Source organism: Microplitis demolitor, chromosome 7 (genome assembly GCF_026212275.2).
Source record: "Microplitis demolitor isolate Queensland-Clemson2020A chromosome 7, iyMicDemo2.1a, whole genome shotgun sequence".
NCBI lineage: Eukaryota > Metazoa > Arthropoda > Insecta > Hymenoptera > Braconidae > Microplitis > Microplitis demolitor.
In genome coordinates, this window is record NC_068551.1 from 8,799,556 (window position 1) to 8,820,292 (window position 20,737).

A 20,737-nucleotide genomic window follows, 5' to 3' on the forward strand; every position below is an offset into this window, starting at 1 on the left:
GATTTTTTTATAATTATAGCTGTGCCTCCTCCTTGGATAGCACCAGGTCTATCAGTCCTGATAACATCGTAGTTCTTGAACATCAAGGAGTGATTGGAATTCAGCTTAGTTTCAGAGATGAGCAGCAAATCGTATTTATTTGAGTCTAGAAGTATTTGAATTTCATACCTTTTTCTATTGTGGATTAGTGAGTTGACGTTTATTGCTATTATGTTTAGTGAGTTCGTTAGGACTTGTTGCGAGTAGTCCATCGTATTTATATCTTTATGAAGGGGGTTGTTTACCCCCCGTATGTGTATAATGAGGAGATGTTAGCTGTGTTTTCAGCTACTTGCTTTGCTATTTCATTTAGCTGTGTGTGGACTAGGTAAAGTATTTCCTTTTTGAATTCATTTAGCCAACTTTGTAGTTGAAAGTTGGCGTTGTTTTGATGCTCACTTTGATGTGGGTTTTGATAATTGTTGTGGATGTTGCTTGTGTTTTGAGGCTGGTTATTATGATGTTGAGTTTGGGTGTTTGGAGCTTGCCAATTATGGGAATTGTTGGCTATATCGGCATATGATATTCGGTTATTAACCGGTCTTGACTTATTTCTTAAGATTGGTTTGCTTTGCTTTTTTTTGTTGTGTAGAAGGTTTGCATTTTTGTGATATATGCAACCCTTATATGAGGCGGGGTGTCCTGTCTGGTTGCAATTTGCACATTTAATGATTGTTTTGGGTGCATCTTTTCCAATATCACATTCTTGGGGCGCGTGTGCGGCTCCACACTTTACGCATCTTGGTGCACAGTTACAGTTGTGGCTTGTGTGCCCAAATCGCTGACATCTATGACATTGAACTGGTCCTTTTTTGCGGGGTTTTTGCCATGAGATTTTTTGTGACAGTAAATGCCTAGTCTTTGTAAGTTCGATGGTTCTGCTGGAGTTCGAGACTTGAACCAGGAAGTAAAATTTGTTGGGGTCTGACTTATCGTAAACTACTTTAGTGACTTTCGTTATCTCGGCCAGCTTGAAGTTGCGAGATTTCAGCTCAGCTTCAACGTCTGCGGCATCATAACCACCATATACACCATGTAATACTAGGCTTTTTGGTCTCAAGTGACGTGGTGTGAATGTGTAGGATTGACAGCCTTCAATGGATTTCATTAGCTCTTTCAAATTGTTGAAAGTGTTCATATTGAGTGCTGAGATCGTGATGTTAGTTTGATCAGCCTGTCTTAGTACGAAATCATTTTTGTCAATTTTGTTATCAATTGCTACTTGCACAATTTTTTTAATGGTTGTACCTTCTACATAGATAGGTGGTGGTCTGATGTTTTTATTCGGTTGATGTGGGTCATCTGTCAGGTGATTTGTTGTTGATGCTGAGTGATCAGATGCGCCCGTATGTTCCATCTCAATTGAATCATCCTGTAGCTTTCCATATGGGTTATGGATGGGAGTGGTGCTGATTTCAGATGATGGATTTGGTTGTTTTGTAGTCCTTCTGGGTTCGACCCAGTCGTCTTTGTTAGCCGGAGAACCGTCGGGGTTAGTTGATGAGCGAGCTTTTGATAAGTTGGGTTGATATTTGTGGGACTGGCTGCTATTGCCTATTTCTTTCATAGCTTTTTGCACCATTTTGTCAAGGAGGAATGAATTAGTTGTCATCCTCGGTGCTGTCATCTTGTTATTCGGTTTTTTGACACTTTCTTTTTGGTCACCCTTATCATCATTTATTTTACGTTTGCCTGTGCTCGGCGCCATTTTTGAGGTTAGCCACGCCGGCTGTGCCTCTTGCTATGTTTACTTGGGGTTCAGTGAGTTATTACCCGCACAAGTGTGTTATTTTTTACTTTTTTTTAACTTAATAAAGTTTATTTTGATAGTATTATTATGATTGGTTAGGTTAATCACGGTGATTATGGTTTGACTATTTATAATAATCGTTATGGATCACAGTAGCATGTGTTCGTATCCATTGCTTCCGTGAGACTGCTGGATTGTACTCTGATCCTCTAGTCTGTTATGAACTTACAATAAAGAAAAGTTTATGGCATTACTTAACTCAAATAATCAAGTCGATACATCATACGTAAATAATGCACTTAATAATGAATTTGATTTTGTACATAAATTACAATAGAATTCAATAGATACATATAATCAAATCTATTTATCTATAAACTTATAAATATTCGTATATAAATCGATATCGATTAATATTTTTAAATTGCTGCCGAAACCTTTGAACATTTTTTAAGTATTGGGAATTTAAGTTTATTTGATAGTTGACAAAATAAAAATTTAATAACATTTATATTAAAAAATTGTCATATTATGTAATATATATATATATATATATATATATATATATATATATATAACTACATATAACTTTATAACAGTCATGTCTGATCAGATCCAATTATATATAAACTTATGCACGAGCATACATGAATTTATAGTAGCCATGTCTGATCAGATCTAATTGTATATGGATTTGTATCAGTCATGTCTAAACAGATCTAATTATGTATAGACTTATATATACTTAGATCTGATCATATATAGACTTATATATGATTATATATGGAGTTATACCAGCCAAGTATGAACATATCTAATTATATATAGACTCATATATAATCAGATCTGATCAGATCTAATTATATGTAGACTTATATATAATTAGATCTGATCATATATAGACTTATATATGGGCTAATAACAGCCAGGTATGATCAGATCTAATTATGTATGGGGTCATATATAATTATATATAATCATGCATGATTATATATAACTTCATATATGATTATATATAATCATATATGATTATATATATGAACATATATAATTATATATAATTAGACAAAAACTTTTTTCATCGGGACGACAGTGCAAACTTTTGAGGAATTTAAAACTGCTTGTTTTAATCATTTTTTGAATGTCAATAATTAATTAATTAATCTGTTTATTGAAATATGTAAAACATACACATGTATATACTTTATAAGATTTTTTTGTATTTTTTGATCAGGAGCTACGGCTCTAGGATCAAATAAATATATTTATCTATCCATCTATCTGTTAGTTATAACAAATATAGTTTACCGGTTATCTGTCACATGCTTAGTAGTGGTGGCGCTTTTGGAGTAAAACGTCGTCACGTCAAATAAAAATAATTTTTTTTATGATTATAATATATATTAAATTGAAAAAAAATTATTTTCTAGCATCAGAAATATATATAGTTGAAAAAAAAAATTAATTTGTTACATTTTCATTCCTAAAATTCATTTAATCGGTTAAAATAATATTCGTCCATCTATTGAGGGGTATCCATTTATTGGTGTATTTACCCTACTCTGAGATATATAAGAAATACGAAAAAAAAAAAAAATTTTTTTTTTCGTTTTTTTGGATATTTTGAAAACTGTAAGATCGATTAATTCCTAAATCTCATCATCTCTAGAACTCGATAAAATGCGCCGATTTCTACATCAACCGTCTCAATCAGGTAATCCGTGCGAGAGATATCATCGACGATAGAATGGAAAAAAATTGTTTTTTTGTCGCTTTTCGTGAATATTTTAGAAACTATCGAATCGATCAATTTCAAAATCTACTCAGTTCTAGAAATCGTTAAAAGCATTCGATTGCTGCCAAGAACGTCCCAATCAGATAATCCGTTCGAGAGATATCGTCGACAGAATAATAAATGTAAAATCTATATCTGCTTTTTTCATTGAATAACATCGTCATTACTGAACAATATTACTCAAAACTAATATCTTCTTCTTTATGTAAGTCATTGGAAGTGAATGCTTATAAATCGTCATGTTCGCTCGTACCACGATATACTTACACAATATAAATATAACGTATCACGGAAATACTTATTTTTCAACAAATTATTGAACATAATTGTGAATAAATTAATAAAAAACACTTATTCATTAATTATTTTGGATTCTAATTTGTAAATTTTAACATGAGACGTGATCATTATCAGCTTAAAAATCTCATAAAAAATGGGAAATAAAAGATATTTTCAAGTTTTAGACGAGTCGTTAGGTCCACCCAGATGCCCGTACACATATACCAGACATGGGTTCAATATGCCTGGTTATGTGCCCGCATCTGCCTGCAGTTGCCCGCATCTGTCCTCATCTTCCGCGATGATTCAAGGACGAAAGCCAAAGTTTCGTCCCTGAAGTGAGTAAATTTTCTGTAAATATTAATTTTTTTTTTCTCTAAGAGTCCCTAAAACATCGAAAATATATTCATACTAATGTTTTCGAGCTCTTAAAACTCGAAAACAGCGAGAAGTTTTGGGGCTGGCCCGCAGGGCCAACCGATGCCCAGAATTTTTATTACTTGTAGTGCTAGACACAACTTTTTTTAAAAGCATAAAAAGTACTTTTAAGCTCCAAGAGCTCAAAAGTGTATTTACGATAAAGATTTCGAGATCCTTGATCTCAAAAACAGCGGGAAATTGTAATGCTTGCCCCCAAGACCAAATGTTTTTCAGATTATCGTTTATTTAATCCATATACTTCATTGTTTAATTCCCTAAACTACATCTTTATCTTTCAGTTTTCATTTGTCACATTTACTAATACTAATTGAAATTGTTAGTATAATCATATTAATGAATATTAATCTATGTCAGTATTAACACCACATGTTAAAAATGTGCAATTTAACGTTTCCAAAAATTTTCTGTTTAATACGCTAACCATTTAAATTTTTAACTCTCTAATACAAAATTTTAAATGCAGCAATGGTACCCTAAGAAGGTAAAGTTATTGTTGCACTAAAATAATTAATGATATCACCTATATACAGCCAATAAACATTTTTTGTGAAAATGGGTATTGTAATGACCAATATATAAAAATTGTAGCTACGCCTTGCTGCCCTCAATGAACCAACTACTGGCGATATGCACGGGTTGAGTGGAGCTGATTTTGCTTGCTATCGACAAGCAAGACGGGCTGGATTAAAAGGAACATTTCGAGCATTTTTGAGTTCAAGATTACAAAATTTGGATAGCATAGTAAGATCGAGTGATCGAGATTTACCAATCGTAAATATAAAAGGAGATGTTTTATTTAATTCGTGGAAAGAGATGTTTAGTGGAAATGGAGCATACTTTTCTTCTAATCCAAGAATATACAGTTTCAATGGCAAAAATATTCTTACTGACTTTACTTGGTGAGTTTTATCAACCATCTACACATTATAATTCTAAAAAAGTAATTTTATTATGTGTCACGATTGGAGATCGTGATGGGCATAGGTACAAGTTTTTGTATAAAATGTATTGAATAAACTGGTACTTATATTGATCAAGGTCCAGTTCGCATGCCTGGCCACCGTTGACCGAATCCTCAAGTTAATCTATTTTATATTCTAATTACGCCCACACAATATTGTTAAAGACAATATTGATAACCCGATACAATTTTCAATCTATGATGTGACTGATTTAATTTCACAATCAAACTTCGAGTGGTAAGCGTAAGATTATGTACCCCCTATTGTGAACTATCGGTCTCAGCGGTTACATAGATAAAAAAAATAAGGGATAAAGGAAGGTGGGCTGCTGAAAAGCCTCGTGAAGCTAGTATCTTATTGTTAAAGTACAATTATCTGAGAAATAATGATTTCAAAGATTTATGTTTACGAGCAATTATTTATTGAAGATCACACGTACTCAAAATACAAAAGAGACACAAATGGTAATATTCAAAATAGTCAATGTAAAATAAAGTGTTTCATGCATATGGTTTACAACTAGTTTCACAATATATTATAAAATACCAAATAATTGTTACAATGTTAAAACTTTCCCTAAACAGGTTTAGGTGAGATATCAGCTTTTGCAGCAGTAACACAGAATACTTATTTACGACGCGCTTTTCCGGTTATAAAATATAATCCTAATTGATATATTTATTGATTGTTGTATGATTCGTTGCATCAATCGATTTATTTATCTTCGTAGTTTAATTATAGTTTGTTACAGTCTCTTCTAGTCCTTCTGCCGCTATATATAGAACAAAGGTACTTACAGTTTGCTGCGATCTAACAATCTCGACTTAACTCCTTTGGTGAATTTTTTTATTATCGAAAGGATGTTTCGATATTGTCGAATAAAATAACTTAAATGTCGAGTTGCACAGTTTGCTAACTAACACTACCAATAATGGCGTTTATATTAATTATTACAATGCAACAATGGCACACACCCTGCTCGTACAGCAGATTATCCATGTCTGACCATGGCAGCACGTGAATCTCACGCCGGCACCTCGGCCGGCGCCATTTTAGTCATCTGTGTCAGTTCAACCACTGAAGATTTATACCTGTCTCATGTTAATTTTTAACAGTTCCAACAACTACATACATGATGTCAACTGTGTAACCTCACCCATTCTGACGTTAAATGACCAATTATCTATTTCATAATTAATTATTAATCCGATTTAATAATAAATCAACCAATGATTTATCCACAAATTAGTAGATTTATTTATAGTAAATGAATTTACGGATGCCAACTGTTGCATCGCCGCGCATGCGCTGACCAACCAAAATAATCATAAGCATATAAGGGAGATATCCAATTATTGTTCCCAGCATTCCAAAAATCTACTTATATTCGTATCTCAATCAGTGAATTTCCTTAATCCCAACACAATTTTTACCTCAGAAAACAATTAAGTGGAAAAAACCCAATAATTGAAATAAAATCTTACATATAAACAAAATAATCATAACAATATATGTGTTACGTCCCAGCTTGCTCATCAGATGTCTCTGACTATTTTTAAATACTAATTATTAAGAGACCGATCTGAGACTTAACTAATTAATTAAGCTGTATATTGATAATTTAGCAAGTTGCATAATTAATAAGTCACTCTATATTATAGGATATAATATAATATAATAATATAACATAACATAATAATATAAAATAATAGAACATTAAATAATATATTATTTAAAATATTTGAAACATATTGACAAAGTTATTTTTCTTGTAATATTTGTTATGTACAAATAAACGCTGACGCTCCGAGTAAATTCTCGAGACGTGCAGCTGCACAAATACCTATTTTGTTCTAAGATAACTTTTGTTCATAGATAAGTGACTCATTTGTTAATAACAAAAACGGAGAAAGCGTGAGAACGGAGTATGGATCATTCGAGAATATTGTTATCTCGATCCACCCCTCTATATCGAGCGACGCGCGGGCATGATGCCCAAGCGCCTCGTACTGATAAGAAACTTACTCTAGTTTTTCTCGATCAAGAGAAATCAGTCTGAAAGATAGAATCATTGAGAGCAGTCAGGCTCAATATAAAAAAAAAACTCAACTTTTTTCTTACCCTCTCGAAGTTATTGTTAGGAGTACATTGACAATTTTATAAAACTAATTCAACTGTGTATTTTCACATCACTCAAAACTATTCTTTTACTATTGAATAAATCGGATTTATATATATATTCAAACAACCAGTTTATTTCAACCACCGAATGGTGGCTGTTCAACCCCTACTAAATAATTATTTATAATTATATGTAAGTTCTCATTACGTCCAATTCAAATCGACCGCTCAACCACACCAGCGCCAAAACATCGACCAGGACGAAACAACTTATTATATAATTAAAATTGGTGGCAGCGACGGATTCGAACAGCCCCCGAATAGACTGGTAAAATCTCAAAAATTCGAAATTTTTTTTTTTTACAAAAATTAACATCAAGTTCTTAAAGTGAAATTGGGCAACACAAAAAAAATAGTACCAATTTTTTTTTTCTCTTTGTTGACATCGAAATTTTTTTTTTCTAAATAAAAAGAAGCAAAATTATGAAACAAAAATGAAAAGTTAAGTGAGAATTGAAGTGAGTGAAATAAATAATAATAAAAACCTAAATAATTGAAATTAAAAAATTCAAAAATCATTAAGATAAAATAACAAAACTTTTTTTCACGTCGAACATTTAAATTGAAAATTGAATTTTTATTATTCAAGATCTGAAATTAAATTTTTTTTTCTGCTCTCAAATAAAATAATAAACAAAAAAAAAGTATATAAATTTATAAAAATCATATACATCAAGAAAAAAAAATAAAATTTTGTGAATTAAAAATAAAATTCATAAAAAAATTCAAGTGAGTGAAGTTAATGAAGAATTAAAATTTAAAATAAAATAAAACTACCAATATCATTCACGACGCCCGACGGACGCAGTTCAATATCAACTACAGCTGAGAAATCTACAGTCATCGCACATTCTGCTCAACGTGTTTCCATCAACCTTCCGACGGCAATGAAGATCTCTCCGTATCGACTACAATTACCGATTCATCTGAAATTCAAACCTGTAAACAACTAAGTAGTAAGTCAATTATATTGTTAAATTTTTTTTTCTGTCTTTCAAAAATATTTATATAAATAAAAATGAGTCTTGAAGAAATGGAAGTTTCCCTTACGGCAACCCAAAATGAAGTTACAGCGTTAAAAACTCAAATTCAACAATTACTAGTAGAAAAACTTGAAATGAAAAATAAATTTGAAGAAAATTGCCAAGCAGCTATTGCTCAACAATTAAAAATACATTTCGAAAAAAATCCACCCGTGGGTGCTTCACACTAATTACCTCCCAATCTTAATTTAACGAATAATTCAACTGCAAATAACAAATTCGATTATAAAGAATTTTTCAAAACTATACCAGACTTTGATGGTATAAGTTATCCAGTAGAATCATTCATGCAGGCATACAAAGACGCGAAAGAATGTCTAAGAGAAATAAACGAGGACGCGCTCGTTAGAATATTAAAATCCAAATGTAAAGGCGAACCTTTAATTAGAGTAAGCGGGTCAAACGTAAAAACAATAGACGAATTTATTGCATTTTTAAATTTAAATTTTAGATTAAGCAAACAAGTTTCAGTTTGGTTAAAAGAATTTAATGACTTGGAGCAAAAATCGAGCGAACGTGTAATGGACTTTTACCATAGAGAGAATAAACACTTACAGGACACTTGCTCAGAAATCGCGGATACAGGCGGTAATAGTAAAGATGAAAAAATAGTTTTAGCTAAAGAAACCGCGGTACAAGCATTTATTTCGGGTTTAGAACCAAGACTTGCTTTATTTTTACACAATGACGAATTTGCGGATCTTGCTACAGCCGCTACTGCAGCAATTAAAGCGGAACAAAAATTACAACAAATGAAAAATATAAATAAACTTTTCAAGCCATTTGATAATAATTCTAATAGAAATTGTTTCGCAATCTAAGACCCGAACCCACACAACACAATTAATCAAAATAATCACCAAATTCGAAATTTGAATCCTTATAAGCAATTTAATAAAAATTACAACAGAAACAGTCGTGAAAAATCGGAACAGGTTAATAATCAAAATCGAAACAACCTAAATAAGTTTTGTAATTTTTGCAAAAGAAACAATCGTAATATCGAGAAATGTAGAATTTTAATTCAAAGAAAGAGTATTGAATCTAATCAAATTATAAACAAAAATATTCTTCAATGTGATTATTGTAAAATGAACGGTCATTCAGTAAATAATTGTCGTAAAAAAATTTATAATGAAGGAAAACGCGACGGTTTAAATGCAAAACCGAGTACAGGTAAGGTAAATGTCCCAATACCGGAACGGGGCCCAATACCGGAACGATTTGATAATCATTATATGATATTTCAACTCGTACGCGATGAAACTAAATAAAACTATCTTTATTTAAAACCTTAATCTTTCAGTTAAAAAATAAAATATAAAATAGATTTAAGAAGATATTTAAAATATGAAAAAAAAATGTTAATTAAAGCAATAGTCTCGGATTCATGACTTTTTCATGTCTCTTAATGGTTTTGCTAAGAAATCAGTTAATGGTCTTAAGCTTATAGAAAATGCATAGAATTACTTTTCAATAATTTTTTTTTTGTGTATGCATCTTGAATGACATAAAATTCAGGAAAAGATATTGAAAATATGAAAAAAATAGTATTATTATATTAATTTTACTGTTCGTCTATTGGTACACCAAAATGAACCCGTGCCCAGTACCGGAACAGCCAATCATATTAATGTTATCGATAGACATTAACGGTGAGTTTTATTGACTGGCTAAATCAATTGCAATACTAATTATTACTGGAGTCCTAGTATTGAATGCAGTATGTATGATTGTTATAAAAAATGCATTAAATATAGATAAACTCTAATTTAAATCATAAAAAATAAATTTTTGTACTTAGTTTTTTTAACTTCCCGCTAAGAAAATCGACGATTTTCAAAAATTTCGGGAAGTTATTGTTTTTACCCCGATTTTCGAAAATCGAGTTTTCATCAGATGTCGACGTTTTGAGGTCCTAGGAAGCTATTCTGACTATTTTCAGAATGATGTCCGAGTGTGTGTGTATGTATGTATGTATGTATGTGTGTGTGTGTGTGTGTGTGTGTGTGTGTGTGTGTGTGTGTGTGTGTGTGTGTGTGTGTGTGTGTGTGTGCGTGTGTGTGTGTGTGTGTGTGTGTGTAAACTCTTTTTAACTTTTGAACTAATGAATCGATTTGGATGATTTAGGTGGCAATCGAAAGAGCTTGTTGGCCATCAACTTTCCTACAAATTTCAGATCATTTGATCGAATAGACTCGAAAATATTTGCGAATTACGAAAAAAAAAAAAAATTTTTTTAGTTTTTTATTGATTTCTCAAAAACAACTTATACGATCGACTTCAAAATCTAATCAGCTCTAGTACTCAATAAAACGCGCCGATTGCCACGTCAACTATCAAAATCGATTGATTAGTTCAAAAGATATCGGCGTTGAAAAGTTAAAAAAATAACATTTTATGTTATTTTTTCCGGATAAATCATAATATAACGTACTAAAATGTGCCTGATATCATACCAACTCATCTTTTTTATAGTTTCTTTTGATCATATAATGTCATCGAACTTGGTCTTTAGTTTAAATTATATTATCATCAAAAAAATCGCTCTTTGAGGTCGAAAACAGCGGGAAGTTTTGGGGCTGGCCCTCAGGGTCAACCGACGCCTAGATTTTTTTTATAGTTAAATGCTCAGGGGGTTATCCCCGGTAGTCTGACTCTACCGAGGGCCTCACCTGAGCGCCAAATCGTAACTGCTGCGATGCTTCATCAACAAGATGATCAGCATGCGCAGCAGGCCAAATTTCGTTGCCTAAGTAGACGGAGGGATCCGAAAATGACAGCCTTTTACATCCGCGATGCTAAAAACTCAACCTGCGATAAACAAGTTGGGATTTAAGCCAATGCAGACACAAAAGTCTGTTTCATCCCTCTTAGGACGCCAACAACGAGTACGACAAGTTTGACACGGTAGCCTGGGTAAAGTTTGCCAATTTCAAATAGGAAATCCTGATATATCTCGTGTTTGTGCTCTTTTTTAATCGTGATGTTATACTCAGCTGGAGCTGAAAATTCGATAACATTAATGTTATGAGCGGTTTTATCGAAGAGCACAATATCAGGTTTATTGTGGTCGATCTTCCGCGTTGTTGCGAATGGCACGTCCCAATAAATACGGCAACCGTCATTCACAACAACTTGCGGAATATCTCCTGGCAGATAAGGCAGCACTGGTGTTTTGTCGATACCGTGCGTGTGTCTACGGTGGTAATAAACTACTTGCAGAGCAGCATTGTGAGGCTGAATATATGCATTTCGTGCCAACACAGGACATGCAGACAAGAGATGCATAAGCGTCTCAGGATGTTGCTTACAAACCCTACACAAAGTGTCGGTCAGCTGCATCTGGAGCACTTTAGCACGGTATTCGAGAGCGTTGATACCACCATCTTGGCAGGCAAAAATATACTCTTCAGTCCCGGACATCAGGCCAGATGACTTAAGGATGGAAAACGTCAACTGGGTAGACAAGCCATGATCACGTACGTGTTCAAAGAACACGCTGTGCATGGACTTGTCCATATGTGTACTGAGCAGTCTTTGTTGCTCAGCGTTCCTGACGACCATCCACCTTAATGCAGTCCGTTGTTCGCCAAGGTCGTCATCTATCGGAATCTCGGTGCTCCGCCCAGCTAGTGGGTTGCCCTCATCTAAGAAGGGCAGGTTGTGGGGAGTACTTCTGGGTTCAGAATCGTCTTGAACTCAGATATACGTTACATCAAGGAGTTAACCTAATGCAAAGGTTGTTGTGTGATTGGTAGTTAAGCAAGTCGAAGGCTGACCTACACTGCCCACGATGCACCACGGGGTAAACAAAATTCCCGCTGGCCGCACAACATGCACCGTGGGCATTATTTACTACTAATATTATTATTTAATTGAATGATTCTACATTCCATTAACGTAATAATTGTAAGCAGAGGGAACGGCATTTGAATTTAGACGCATGCGCGCTTTACTCGCTGTGAATGTGCGCGCAATTTTTAGCTAAACGGACCGGGCAAAAAATTTATATTTTTTAAGACACTATATCTTAATAAATAATAGAAATAGACGAAAGATAATTCAGGCATTATTTGTTCATTTTGATGCAAGGAAGCCAATTTCGTCATTATTTAAGAGCTATCAATTATAGTTCTCTTGTAATTTAAGTTTAAACAATTAAATTGTTTTTAAAAAAAAACTGGACCATCGTAGAAGTTTTTAATTATCAAAATCAGTTTTCTCGCATCAAATCACATAAACACTCGTTGAAAAATCTAATCACCTGATTTTGCATACAGTCATAAGAATAGCGGCGAAAGGACTAATTGCTTGTTTTATATACCCGAAATCATTGGAAAACGAGTCTATAAACAACCGACTGATGAAAATAATATTGGTATCTGTTTAGATAATTATAGTATTGAACTACAGCTGTACAATACAGACTTTTATGACTTGTTAAAATTTTTAGAGCTTGATAAGTTTATATATTAAGCTATAGAAGATTCTGTTTAAAAAAAAAAAAGATATTAATTACAGTTGAAAATTTATGGTAAATTATCGTTAGTCGATAATTTATCGATCGTTGTTTTGTTTATTTTCATTTTGTTGTAATTAACCAAGTTTGTTATAATTCATTCATTTATTTTTTATGATTGAGTTTTGTTTTGGTTTTTACTTTTTTAACTCAATTCTTAAAATAAAATTGTTAAAAAATCATCTTAATTAATGTAATTAATTATTAATCAAATAAAGTAATTAAATGGTAAATATACATTATTCTAATCATTATCTTAGCTTCATTTAATATACTTATATTTATATTGAAGTTAAACTTACATTTTGTTTAATTGTGAAATGTCTATTCATCCTTATCAAAATCAAAATTCAGATTATATGAGTATATGAGCCAGATCCTCAAACATTAGCAATTTTACAAATTAATTTAAATCTTCAAAAATTTAGTTTATATTGAGCCAGATCTTCAGTATTTCTCAAAATATTTAACATATTAAATAGGATTAGTAAAATCCTAATTCTTAATACGTATGAGCTAGATCCTCAATATACGTCTGATTAATTAATTCAATTAATCTCATAATTAATTCTAATTTATAATTAAAACTCCTTTAATAATTAAAATAAAATTATTATTCTTTTATAGCTCAATTCTTACATTATACATTTTGGTAGCAGAGCGTAGTTATAGTCCAGTTTGGGCTATTAATAAGATGAGTTATAAAGAAGTTAAGTCTCAGATTCAGCAACAACTCGTTATTGCTGAAATGATGTCCAATGCAGTTGACAAATTAAGAAATGTTGGTGAGCAAACTCTTACACCGCAACGTGCAGAAATCAGAATAGAAGCTCTAAAAAATCAATGGTCACGATTTTCTTCAAATTCTGATAACATTACACAAAATATAACTTAACTCACTGATCATAAACAACGTAAGATTAAAAAGAAATCATACTTTGAGCAAAAAATATATGAATCAACATACGAATGTTATCTTGAATCATTGGAACAAATGATGAATATATTTAAAACCATGTCATCTCAATGACAACTTAACAATAAAAATCATGATTGGCAGGGACCACGTCTTCGTCCACTAGAATTGCAAAAATTTGATGGCAATCTAACTAATTGGCTATCATTCAAGGATTTTGTTTTGGCAACCGTAATAGATAATCCTATGTTTCAACCAGTTACTAAATTACAATATCTTAAACAAAGTTTAATGGGAACAGCAGCTCAATTGTTTACAAACACTGCGATGGTTGGTGATAATTTTGAGAAATTCTGAGAAGCATTGAACATATTTTTTGAAAATGAACGATTATTGATAGACAACGCTATTTACTCATTAAATAATATGAGACCAATTAATCGAGAATCACATCAAGAAATACAGCATTCATATACTACTATGATTCAGCATTTTCGCAACTTAGAAACTCTTGGAAGACCAGTTCATAACTGTGACGATTTTTTTGTATTTATCATTGTTTCAAAATTGGACTCAGAGTCAACCAAAGAATGGGAACGATTTCTAGGAGCATCAAATGAACCACCACCTTGGATTCAACTTCAACAATTTCTTCAAATAAGAATGAATACTTTATTACAATTAGAAAATTCTCGCAATCCAAAAATTACCTCAATCAAGGTTCCAATCAAAAGTCATTATGCTGGATAATCTAATCAGCAGAATGATATCCGTTTATGTCGTCTTTGTTCTAAAAATCATTATGTTTCCAAATATCCACAATACATTCATAAACAACTCAAAGATAAGAAAGAAATCATTTTTAAAAACCATTTATTTTATAATTGTTTGGGTTTTCATCGGATTTCATCTTGTACCTTATTGAAAAGATGTTAAAAATGTGGAAAAAAGCATCATACATCAATACATGATCCCAAGTCATTGAATGATAATAACAAGAAAACATCAGCTCAAAATAACGGAGCATTAACTCTACTAATTCAATCAAGATCTATTATTTTATTAGCTACTATTAAATTAGAAGTCCAATAAATCTCAGGAGAATTCATACCAGCAAGAGCTTTATTGGATCAGGAATCTGAAATTTCTTTGATTTCAGAAACATTGGTCCGCCAATTGTATATCCCAAGACAATAAATCCGGATTCCATTGATTGGTATTGGAGCAGTTCATAGTAGTAAAACTACAGGAATGGTTATTCTCAAAATACGTCCTCATTGTTGTAAAACACCAGAATTACCTGTCCATGCTTACATATTACCAAAATTAACTTCTACAATATCATCACAGCAACTTGACACCACCAAATGGGTTCAATTTTCATCACTACAGCTTGCGGATCCAAAGTATGAACAACCAGAAAAAATTGATATATTGTTGGGTTCAGACATTTATGCTCAAATAATAGAGGGAGAAATTATTCGAAGCACCAATACTAATCCGAATGCCCAATCAACAACATTTGGATGGGTTGTTTCAGGTTGCACAGGCAAACAATTTAATCGATCAATAAATCAAGGATATCAATGCTCACTGGATCAAGATTTATATAAATTAGTGGAAATGTTTTGGAAACAAGATGATTTTCCAAAACATCCAAAAAATCAATTTACTTCTTCAGAACAAGAATGCGAGGATCATTGTGTTAAAACCCATTCTCGAGATTCTTCAGGGAGATATATTGTTCGAATACCTTTTAAAGATTATCCTCATAAACTTGGAAATTCAAAAGAACATGCTTATTGCGTTTTAAAAAATATTCAAAGGAAATTCTCAATAAATTAAACGTTCAAACAATTATATACTCAATTTATGATTGAGTATTTATCACTTAGGCATATGAAGGCCATTAATAATGAAACTCTAGAACCGTCAAGTGTTTTTTATTTACCTCATCATGGGGTTATAAGAAATACTAGTGTTACTACGAAATTAACAGTAGTATTTAATGGATCCAAACCAACAACTAGCGGATTATCTTTAAATGATATTCTTCATACTGGTCCTAAATTACAACTAAACCTTATAGATGTTTTAATTTGGTTTAGAAAATTTCACTATGTATTCACAGCAGACATAGAAAAAATGTATCGACAAATTAAAGTACATCCAGATAATTGGGATATGCAAAGAATTTTATAGAAAGATCAACTAGAAAATATTAAAGTGTTCCAGTTAACTACTGTTACTTATGGTATTGCTTGTGCACCGTTTTTAGCCTTAAGAGCAGTACAACAGCTCATTCAGGATTATCAACAAGTATATCCTCAAGCCATACCAGTTTTAACAAAAGGACGTTACGTTGATGATGTTTTTGGTGGTGCTGATACAATTCAAGAACTTCAAGAAATTATTCAACAAGTTGATCAACTCTGTATGGCGGGCGGTTTTAAGCTGCAAAAGTGGGTTAGCAATAATCCAGCATCATTACAAATTTTACCAATTGAAATGTTAAGCACTGAAACAGCTCGTAAAATTCAAGAACAGTCACATATTAATGCATTAGGATTGTCATGGAATCCTCAAACGGACACATTCCATTTTTCAGCTCCAATATATAACAACTCTAACAATATTACTAAAAGAACGGTACTTTCTAACATTGCTCAGTTATTTGATCCATTGAGATTAATTTCACCTGTAATAATAACAGCAAAAATATTCATGCAGACTATATGGTCATTAAAAATAGCTTGGGATGATTGTCTTCCACTAAGTTATGCTAAACAATGGATCGAGTTTAAGGATCAATTAGCTGATCTTTCATTAATAAAGATACCTCGATGGATATTTATCTCTAACAAAGCTAATATTTAAATTTATGGTTTTGCAGATGCATCACAAAGTGCTATGGCTGCTGTAATATATATAAGAGATGAAACTGATTTAGGACGATTAGCCAGTGTATCGTTATTAATTTCAAAAACTAAGGTAGCTCCTTTAAAACTCATGACTATACCAAGATTAGAATTAACAGCTGCTGTAATATTGGTTCAATTGGTATCTTATGTAATAGAAATTTTAGAATTGACATCAGTTCCAATTTATCTATGGATTGATTCTTCTATAACTCATGCATGGATTAATGGTAATCCACATCAATGGAAAGACTTTGTTCATAATCGGGTATGTTATATTCAAGAAAAATTACCTAATGCAATATGGAAACATAACCCTGGATTGTCAAATCCAGCTGATTGTGCTACCAGAGGTTTCACGGTTAAACAACTAGCTCAACATACAATGTGGGTAACAGGTTCTGAGTGGTTATCATCTTCTATTAATTATTGGCCAATTGAAACGAAAATTAATGTTAAAAAAAAAGATTTAGAAGAAAAACCAATAAAATTTATTATTATTGTTCTCGAAGAATCAAGTTTCTTAAATAACTTGCTTTTACGTTATTCTAGAATCAAGCGACTAATAAGAGTAACTTCTATTCTTCGAAGAGCAGGCCTAATAATGAAATAGATATCTTTAAACTTAATTAATCAACCTTTAACACCTGAAGAACTATACTGGGCACGACAATTTTGGATTCGATTTGTTCAACATAACGAATTTTCCAAAGAAATCAAACTATTAAAAGAAAGGAAGCCGTTTCCTCGAATAATTCATTAATTAAATATACACTTTTTTTGGATAAAACGGATCTTCTTAGAACTGGAGGCCGTTTACATAATTCTCCTTTAGATTATACAAACAAACATCCTTTATTATTGCCCAAAAGAGGACATCTCACTAATATGATTATTCAATAAGCTCACCTCAAAACTATACATGGAGGAACTCAAGGAACACAAATATATTTGCAACAATAGTATTGGATTATTGGAGGAAGATCACCAATAAGATCATTCATTGTAAAATGTGTTCGATGTACAAGATATCGACGAGTAAGAGCACAGCAGCTAATGGATCAATTACCAGCTCTACGTACAAATCCATCAAAACCATACATACTGGAGTAGATTATGCAGGACCATTTCTGATAAAAACTTGGAAGGGAAGAGGAGCTCGACATTATAAGGCATATATTGTTCTTTTTGTATGTTTTGTATCTTCAGCAATTCATTTAGAACTAGTAACTAATTATACTACAGAAGGTTTCATTTCAGCGTATAAAAGATTTATATCCAGGTGAGGAATATGTGCTACTCTTACTAGTGACTGTGGAACTAATTTTGTTGGAGCTGATATTGAATTAAAGAAACTCTTTAATCAATCATCAACAGAATTTGGTAAATCATCTACATTATTAGCTAATGAGGGTACTAATTGGAAATTTATCCCACCTGGATCTCCTCATTTTGGAGGAAAATGGAAAGCTGATGTTAAATTAGTTAAAATTCATCTTCAAAGAGCTGTTGGAGAAACACTATTAACCTATGATGAATTTTATACATTATTGACACAAATTGAAGCTGTACTTAATTCAAGACCACTTTCACCTTTATCAAATGACCCAGAAGATTGGGGTGTTTTAACACCTGGTCATTTTTTAATTGCCCACCCATTGACGTTAATTCCTGAATCATCACTTATATTAATTAAAACATCACATTTATCAAGATGGCAATTAATTCAATAAAAATTACATCATTTTTGGGATCATTGGTCTAAAAGTTGCCTTTAACGATATTTATCAATTTATAAATGGAATCAACAACATAATAATCTTCAAGTTGGAAATTTCGTACTTATCATTGATGAAAGATATCTTCCAGCTAAGTGGCCATTAACTCGAATTATTAAACTTCATCCAGGAACTGATGAATTGGTCATAGTAGTTACTGTAAAAAATTCAAACATCTGAATTTTAAAGACTAATTTCTAAATTGTGTCCTTTACCAATTAATGAAGAAACTTTATAATTTATTTCGTTGAAATTTAACGAAGGCGGGCAGAATGTTAAAAAAAAAAAAAGAGATTAATTACAGTTGAAAATTTATGGTAAATTATCGTTAGTCGATAATTTATCGATTGTTGTTTTGTTTATTTTCATTTTGTTGTAATTAACCAAGATTGTTATAATTCATTCATTTATTTTTTATGATTGAGTTTTGTTTTGGTTTTTCTTTTTTTTTCTCAATTCCTAAAATAAAAATGTTAAGAAATCATCTTAATTACTGTAATTAATTATTAATCAAATAAAGTAATTAAATGGTAAATATACATTATTCTAATCATTATCTTAGCTTCATTTAATATACTTATATTTATATTGAAATTAAACTTACCTTTTGTTTAATTATGAAATGTCTTATGACGTTCTTCTTTATTTTACACGTCCCACGGCGGAGTGTGGTTGCGCTCAATAGCCGTTATGGCTCTCCGTTGGTGAAAAATAAACTGAAAATAAAATAATAACAACCAAAAGTCCCACCTGGAGATATCCCAAATCTCCCTGGACCCGCAGCTCTGCTCAGGCTGGGTTCGAAAATCCTAGTTGGGCGCCAGTTCGTGTGCCCCACGAACAAAATCAACTCAAAATGAATACAACGGAGAAAAATGAAAATGAAAATAAAAATAAATGACAGGGTAACAGTTTCAGATTTTAGGAAAAGGAAAGCAAGAAAAAGATAGCAGTACTTTAAATAAATAAATTTAAATAACAACCGGGTTGATGACCATTTGTTTCAAATATATTTTAAATTATAAATTAATTGATGGTATTGCATAACCAAATAAACAATATCAAAGATAAAATAATAATAGTTCACTTACAAAAATAACACGGTATGCGTATACAAATTAAGAAAATGATAGTACTGAATAAACAATAAATATATTATCCACAAAATCATTTATCGCATGTAAATAATATTATCACTCGCCCGTGATATTCGAAAACTAATGCTATAATCTTAAGATAATCTTTAAATATTGTAAATATTTCGTACAATTCGACCACTGGTGAATGCTATCCACTATTCACAAAATAATAATCGCAAAATAATAATATAATAATAATACGTAAAATTAGTAATAATTACGTAAAATGATATCTAGAAACTCTTGTATCACTCACACGTGATAATAAAAATAATAACGCAGAAAGTAATAATTATAGCAGCAATAATTTACTTTAATACTAAATAATAATGAAAAATAGCCAAATATTTATCCCAATCAATATTTAGTAATGATAAAATAATATTTAATATTTTTTACTGATTGCATTAGTATTTGCTGGGCACAATAGTCACGCATTCCATCATATGCTTATGACAAATTATTAATACTCAGAATTCACTATCTCTCTTATTCTTATGCTATAAATGATCACCAACTCGGGAACCAAATTACACGCCAATGTATTAGCCAAAAAAGTACTTACAGTTTACGTATTATTCAACTCCCTTGGTTGCACGCTAATACGGTAAATGTATTTTCCTTTATGCGGTTTATATTAACTACTCAAAATAGCAAATGGCGACAAATTTATAATTATCTTAATGTAACAGAGCACACACGCTACTCTTACAGAGACTTTCCCACGTCTGACCATGGCAGCACGTGAATCCTGATATGGCCATATTAAAAATTTTGATACATACATATCCTTTTGAGTTTTGTGAGTAGCCAACAAAGACACATTATCTGGCCTTCGTGTTGAGTTTGTCGCGTTTTTGTTTGGGAGTGTGGGCGTAGGCCTTCCATCCGAATTCTCGGAGATGTTTAACGCTGGGTTTCTTCTTGTATAGCAATTCATATGGGGTCACTGATCTTCTTCGAGTTGGTAGGCG

The 20,737-nt window shown here is 31.9% G+C and overlaps 1 protein-coding gene and 1 long non-coding RNA gene across 6 annotated transcripts in view; one reads left to right on the forward strand and one right to left on the reverse strand.

The window, feature by feature from the left end:
- LOC103568657 (collagen alpha-1(XV) chain) overlaps positions 1-20,737 on the forward strand; it is a 493,917-nt gene that overhangs the window by 438,637 nt on the left and 34,543 nt on the right. For all 5 annotated transcript variants that reach the window (XM_053740819.1, XM_053740818.1, XM_053740817.1 and 2 more), the window contains one exon: positions 4,893-5,203. In XM_053740819.1, the coding sequence (XP_053596794.1) occupies positions 4,893-5,203 (311 nt within the window). The remainder of the gene's footprint in view (positions 1-4,892; positions 5,204-20,737) is intronic.
- LOC128668263 (uncharacterized) overlaps positions 1-20,737 on the reverse strand; it is a 53,426-nt gene that overhangs the window by 8,451 nt on the left and 24,238 nt on the right. The window lies entirely within an intron of this gene.